The sequence below is a fragment of the Diachasma alloeum genome, unplaced genomic scaffold (assembly GCF_001412515.2).
Source record: "Diachasma alloeum isolate Michigan unplaced genomic scaffold, Dall2.0 Dall_scaffold_00358, whole genome shotgun sequence".
Taxonomy (NCBI): Eukaryota; Metazoa; Arthropoda; class Insecta; order Hymenoptera; family Braconidae; genus Diachasma; species Diachasma alloeum.
In genome coordinates, this window is record NW_021680497.1 from 575,977 (window position 1) to 582,991 (window position 7,015).

Consider the following 7,015-nt stretch of genomic DNA (forward strand, 5'->3'; position numbering starts at 1 on the left):
TCTCTCTCTCTCTCTCTCTCTCTCTCTCTCTCTCTCTCGCTCTCTCTCTCTTCTCCATCTATTCACCTTGAATAGCATTGGAGCAAAAAATTTGCAAATCAATGTTGGAAAATAAAGAAGAATTGAGTCAGGCCAACCTCTGATAAACAAGTGGATCGAATGTACGTAGTTGAGAAATATCAGTGTCTTGACCTTCGAATATGAAAAATCGAGGGATTGAATTGTTCGCATCCGTCCTTGATGGGAGAATAGTGTGGTGGTTTCCGGATGATATTTCTCCAGTTCTCGCCCAGTCGGATTAAACAGAAAGAGAGAGGGCATAAAAATAAAAACGGATTACGAGTCGATGGGTATATAACGGTGGTTGTAGCCGGGTTTGACACAGTCATAAATCAATCAACGATCCGCAATGACTAATAGAGTACTCATTTTGGCTGCGATGCTGGCGGTGGCTCGGGCGGGCGTCATTGCGCCAACTGTGACGGTCCTCCAGCCTGCGGAAGTGGTGGGAAGCACAACTTATGATCCTCACCCGCAGTACAGCTACAGCTACAGCGTTGCTGACGATTTGACTGGTGAGACGATCAATCGACTTATTTTATCATCGCCGTCAATGTCATGAGCGTTTTTTATGTCTAAGGCGACCAGAAAACCCAGGAGGAAACCAGGAATGGAGACGTCGTCCAGGGGAGTTACAGCCTCGTCGAGCCTGATGGCTCGAGGAGACGGGTGTCCTATGCCTCCGATTCTATCAATGGATTCAATGCCGTTGTTCAACATGATCCCAGTCTCACTGTTGTTGGACCTGGACCTGCTTATAGAACTGCAGTTGTTACTGGCCCGGTTCACATCGTCCGTCAATCGGTTGTCGCCGCCGCTAATGCTAATCTCCAACGCTCGGTGATATTTCCACACTGATAGAATGATTCATTTATTCCAAACGAGATTCGTTAACTATTAACGAATGGTAGAGTGGAATATGACCAAATGAATATTCGTTAATAGTTAACGAATGGTTCACTTGAATGGCGAAAGTCAAGTCAAACAAGGCTCCTCAAATATACATTCGTTAACTATTAACGAATGAACATTTGGTGGGACCGAATGGACCCTAAACTCCAAACAAAATCCATTCGTTAACAATAACATCCGTTCTATCAGTGCACGCAAAATAATAGTTATACTTTTAGAATTGTCAGTCTTATGAATTTGAATTGGGTTTAAGATCATAGGTTTCGTAGAATTTCTCATTCATCATCCACAAACTCATTGTAAAAATTGAATATTACGATCGGTTAAATTAAGAGTACGAGAGTAAGAGAGCAAGAGATTGAGTTGTTATAATTATTGATTTATCTTTTCAGACCTCAGTCGCGTCTATCTCGCCATATGCATCTCAAGATCCTGTTGGACTCAGTGTTCAAGCTGGTGCCCTCTATGCAAATCAACCTGTCCATGGAACCTTTGCCCAGCAAGCTGTATCTGAACGCGTACCCGGCCAATAGATAATCAAATCTCAATTCTGTCGACCGAAAACGAGATGCGTCACGATATCCTGAAAACTCGGGGCTTTGAGGAGTAAATGTTGACTGTGAAGACATTCACAGCAAACACGAATGTCTGAATTTCATAAACCTTTTATAGACATTTTTCAGACACTGAAAACGTCTGAATAAAATGAAAATGTGTCTGAGTGGCAGACGAACAAGTGCCCAAACATCTCAATTCACGTTTGAAATTCAGACAATTTTGATTTACTAAAAAATCATGATTAACCCCCACCGAAAACCAAAAACTATCATTAACTATCATTAATGATAGTTAACTATCATTAATGATAGTTAATGAATAATCATGATTATTTTTTCGTCTGAATAATCAGACGTTCTTTAGTGTATGAAAAAAGTCTACAAAATGTATGAGAAATTCAGACATTCGTTTTTGCTGTGTACATATTATCAGATCTATTAGAAAACTTTATTGTGCAAAAAATAAAAACAACAAACGTGGTAATAACGTTGTAAAAAATTCTGATGGCTAATTAATTGATTTTATTCACATTCATCAAAGTCAAAAGACAGATCTGCTATGAAATAAATGCAGATATGGCATATACAATTCGAAAGCTCGATGTTGGCACGGCGGTGGCGATGGAATTGGCGGAATATTTTCTAATAAACTTGCCGTAGTCGTCGTAGACACGTCGTTCGGAGGGAACGACTTGGCTGGAAGAATATTTATGGAGATTTATGGATTCGATGTTCAGAATTGTACACTGCAGTTGCTCACCCAGAAAAGAATTTCCGCAAAAGTTAAAAATGAATCGTCGATTTATAGCGTCTGCTCCTCAAGGAATGTAGAGCCCACAAAATCGATTGAATTGAAGAATTTGACATTGAAAAAAATCCAACGGGGAAATGGAGCACCGATGTCTGAGCCTCGACAACAATTTCCACTTGGCGTGTGGTCTGTGGTCCAACCGTCAGAGCCCGATGCATGAATAAGTGAACCTCCAACTTCGATAGAGAGAACAGTTCCGGCGATGCCCCCCGTATGACAGAAATTTCAACTCGATATGTTTCATCTATTTCGACCGTTGATTAATTATCGAGCGAATCGCATTTCACTCCGACTGATGCTCATGGTACATATAAAAGCAAAGTGCCAAATTGTGGTCGGTGGTCTGGCATCGATATGAATAAATGAGATTACTCCACGAACTCTTCGCTCAACTGCTGCTCCAAAATGCAAGCCAATATGAGTATTAATTTTTCAACCAATGGATTAATCTCTCAGATACTTTTTTCTCTCAAAATATACCTGGGATACTCCAATACCAGATTTAATTAGATGCATCGGCCTCGGATAATTCCGATGTTCACTGAACAATCTGGCGCCTCCTCCATGAGCCTGCTAATGAAATGGGAACCATGCCGGGGGATTTTGCCATGCCGTTTATAGTATATGTGTGGAATACATGGACTTTAATCCGAACGAACTATCTCATTTGAGTGGGAATATTCCTGGCGATGCGCGCCGCCCAAGATTTTCTCATGCGCGTAGTCTCGTTCCACCGAGGATTCTCAATTTCTAAGATTAAAATGAAATTGCCGGGAAACGACTTATTAAAAATACTTTCCTCGGGCATAAAAGAAATAGAGAACGCCATTTGAACATTCACCAAATGAATAGAATCAAATTTCCCCGAGTATTGTTGTTTTTTTTTTCGTTCATTTTTATATTATCCGTTGGAATTGTCACAGGATATTACAGCGCGAGATTGTCTATTCCCTCGCATGCGATAAACAGGCTTCAATATATCATATCTTCTATACACAACTTCGTTTAAATTTATGAGCTTGAAAAAAATGGGCAGTCTTCAATTTTCATCTGCATAACAAGTCGCGACATGGTGACAAGCCAATTTTTAGTGTCTCCGCAAAATGAGAGTGTCTTTTCTCAGTTTTTTTGGGTGGATATAGATTTCCTGGTTTTTCAGATAGAAAATGAATGGCTTCAAACTCAAATCCCCACCGATTAACGAATCCGTAAATTCCGAAGTTTTCTTATTCCTCTAATAAGAGGGTGGTTCGAGAAATAAAACAAATTGTCGAATCACTTTGATTAAAAAGACTGCTGGAGGCAGAGGGTTTTTTTTCAACTCCGCTGAGTTATCAGAAATAAATTTTAGGAATATACGTGATCAACGGTGGGTGACACTTGGGTGAAACTCGAACTAAATCGGAATTACAGGGAAGATTAATGCTCAGTGGGCTGAGGGGAAACAGAAGGGGGAACTGCGAATGGCGACATTCTCTTAATGTTTCAAAATCAATGATAAGTTTTCCTTCCTCTACGTGACTAGGCAAACTTTTTTAAAACTCGTTGGAATTACTCTTGAAAAAAAACTCCACAGTAGAAGGAAAAAGAGAAAAAACCCAGTTTATCATTGGGGCTGGGCTGGCGAGAATTAAGTGAGTACTGAGGAACGACTTGAAAAAAAAAGAGGTACAGGAGAGGAAAAAAAGCTCCTAAACTCTTGTATCTATTTTCAGCTATTTATCCTGAAATGTAGTCATTATGGTAAAACCAATTCGACTCCAGTACAGGGCCCTTTCTCATGAACCATAGAGAATCCTGGCGAAAATCCTGGGGCTCTATAGTAGCCGTAACTCCGAGTAAATCCAAGCTCTCTCACTGGACCCCATTTACCTACATCAGCTATTCTCCACTGAAAGCACCAGTATCCATTCGTTATAGCAGCCTCCAACTACTTTTTTAGCTCCCCTTTCTGTTTAACAGTAACCCAGCATTGTATCCTAGGAGAAAGAATTATTCTACCTCCAGACACCTGCACACATTAACCATTTGTCTCTTTTTTCGTTTTCTGGGGAGAGAGATTTCACCCAATTCTTTTTTTTTAATTTGACATTTTCGTCACACTGAGAACAAAAAAATATTTTTGCCAAATATTTATTTACTTGACAGGAACATTTATTCCTTCAAAATCGTACTTTTCCAATCGAGTTATTCCCAAGCGAACCGGATTATGTTTCAATTATGATAATCATGTTGCTCTAGAGGATGACTGTGCTGCACATGACTTTGGATGAACTCCTCCAATGATTATTCATTTTTCCTAAATTTCTTATTTTCTAGAGGGACGAATTTCGATTAATTTTTGAATGTAGTAATTATCGACGGAATTCACTTAAGGTCATAACTGCCATAATCATCTCCTAGAGCAATATAATTGTCATAATTGAAACCTAATGAGAATTACCTGTTAATGACAATTGAAAATTTTCCCTCACGCAATTCAGTAACGAAGCGAAGTGGTAAACCACTGGCCGGTTTTTGATGAATATCTCGGAATCTAAGAGAGATACAAAAATTTTCGTCATCACCTTTTTTATAGCCCTCAGTTGGCTCTACAAAAAAAGTCATAACAAAAATTTTCGTTTCCCCTTTAGATTCCGAGATATTCCGCTTGGCTACTGAATTTGTGATCTTCTGTCAAAGAGTTGTCAATGGCCGCAAGGATGAAAATCCAAATTTTTGTCATCTGAACACTGAGTACAGTCAATGAACGTGATCAGTGACCTTCAACACGTACCAGTGAACTCATGCATTAACTCAATTATTATTCGACCGGACGAAATTCCACCGTGACGAGTGAATTCCCTGAATGTACAATAGACAGAGACAGATGACTCTTCTCTCCTACTTCCGCCTAATTGACAGTTTCCCTGACTAACAAAACTGTCTGTTTGTCGCCAATTCGCACGGACGACCGCTGCTAGGATAATTACACCGTCGGTTGCACAAAAAAAATGCCTCTAAATGAAATACGTCGGTGGCGCGAGGAAGGAGGGAAGCAGGCATGTCGAGCTTGCAGTTTTGGTTTTTGCATGCCTCACGTCTCCAGAAATTAGTGCACGAGTATTGGTGGGCCATTTTAACTAAACTAATCAGCGCCATGTAATCACACCTTGCTATGCCATTATTGTTCTAAACGATACGAAGATTTCCTTCAGTAGAGACTTCGGATCATCGGAAAGAGTCTCACCAACTCATCATCAGGGAAGAGGCAATCAAACGAATTATGTATCCTTGGAAATTGGATTAAAACGTGATCAAGCCGGTAGTGGGACAATTTTACGTCGAAAAAATAAAACGATTGAGCCATTATCCACATTCTAGTATATTCATTCTCCCATCGACCGAAGCACGGATTGCGGTTTTAATTTGTTCCTGCACGTACGTGCTTCTACCTCGAAAAGGCGGGTCGGTTTCGCCCAGCGAAATTCACTATATTTCAACGTATTTCCAGGTCTTGGTTCTATGTTCTATGCTAAGCATTACGAGCCAATTGTGCACTCGGTTCAAGAGTGATAAATATTCACCATGAGCATTGAGGAGTAAGTACAGAGGAAAAGTATTGCAGAGAGTAATTCATCAGTCTTCTCAATACATAAATTGGAATTTCATTCTGCCGAATTGGATGCCGCGAGACGCGAGAGAAAGGAGACGAGACAAACGAGACGAGAGACATGATGAGATAAGATAAACCAGACGAGAGACAGGACGAGACATGGCGAGACGAGACAAACGAGTCTAGAGACATGGCGAGACAAAACGAGACGAGCCGAGACAAACGAGACGAGAGATATGACGATAGGAGACGAGACGAGACTAGACAGGACAAGACGAGACGAGACTAGACAGGACGAGAAGAGACTGGACAGGACGAGACGAGACGAGACGAGACTAGACAGGACGAGAAGAGACGAGACGAGAGAATGGTTTCCTGACAACGAGACGAGACGAGAAACTGCATCTTCTCGTTTCGTCTTGTCTCGCAGCCTCACTGCAAATTGGTGAACATTTGGCATGCACTTCTCTACAAATGTCTCGTTTCCCATGCGACCATAGTAGACCATAGATACTTGATGAATGTTATAAACGTGCAGAATCAATGAATAGGTTCTCAGCTCCTGGCGATCCCTGGTAAATTTTAATTCAATTACAGATCATTAATTTCATGAGTGTAATTATCCATCTACAGGCATTACTGTACTTATGCCGCAGGTCTTCTGTTTGAGTTACGTAAATTCGAGCACCCGCATACCATCATTACGAGTCACGAAGCTTGAGTTCCCTGGCCTCTAGCGCGCGCGTTCATTGTGAAATGTAATTTGCAATTTGTTGAGAAACGAACCTTCATCGTGAGATTAGTCGATTAATAATGAAATTTTGATTGAGCATTTGCCAATGCAGGCGGCGTTAGATATGCTCAAGCATTTGTGACGAATTCTTTGGTTACGGTTAAGCAGAGAAATTAAGGGGATGTGCACTGTTAGAATCACCTACTATTCGTTGAGGTTAGCACTTAAACACTGACTGATACATCACAGTTGAGCCACCATTGGAGTTGGCTCATTTCACCTGGGAATCCACATTACCGCATGCTAACTCCACCAATTTGCTCCAAGCCAGAACGCAGTTCAACGAA

General features: G+C 40.8%; 1 protein-coding gene across 1 annotated transcript; it reads left to right on the forward strand.

The window, feature by feature from the left end:
* Positions 1 to 376: 376 nt before the first annotated feature.
* Positions 377 to 2,031, forward strand: LOC107041150 (larval cuticle protein A2B). The gene is made up of 3 exons (XM_015261557.1): positions 377 to 575; positions 641 to 900; positions 1,365 to 2,031. Exons 1-3 carry the CDS (start codon positions 410 to 412, stop codon positions 1,503 to 1,505), a joined length of 567 nt encoding a protein of 188 aa, XP_015117043.1. The 5' UTR covers positions 377 to 409; the 3' UTR covers positions 1,506 to 2,031.
* Positions 2,032 to 7,015: the final 4,984 nt, after the last annotated feature.

Coding starts and splice junctions, on each gene's coding strand:
- LOC107041150 (XM_015261557.1), top strand. CDS start 410: ATGACTAATAGAGTACTCATTTTGGCTGCGATGCTGGCGGTGGCTCGG. Junction 576..640: donor CGTTGCTGACGATTTGACTG/GTGAGACGATCA, acceptor TTTATGTCTAAG/GCGACCAGAAAACCCAGGAG. Junction 901..1,364: donor ATGCTAATCTCCAACGCTCG/GTGATATTTCCA, acceptor TTATCTTTTCAG/ACCTCAGTCGCGTCTATCTC.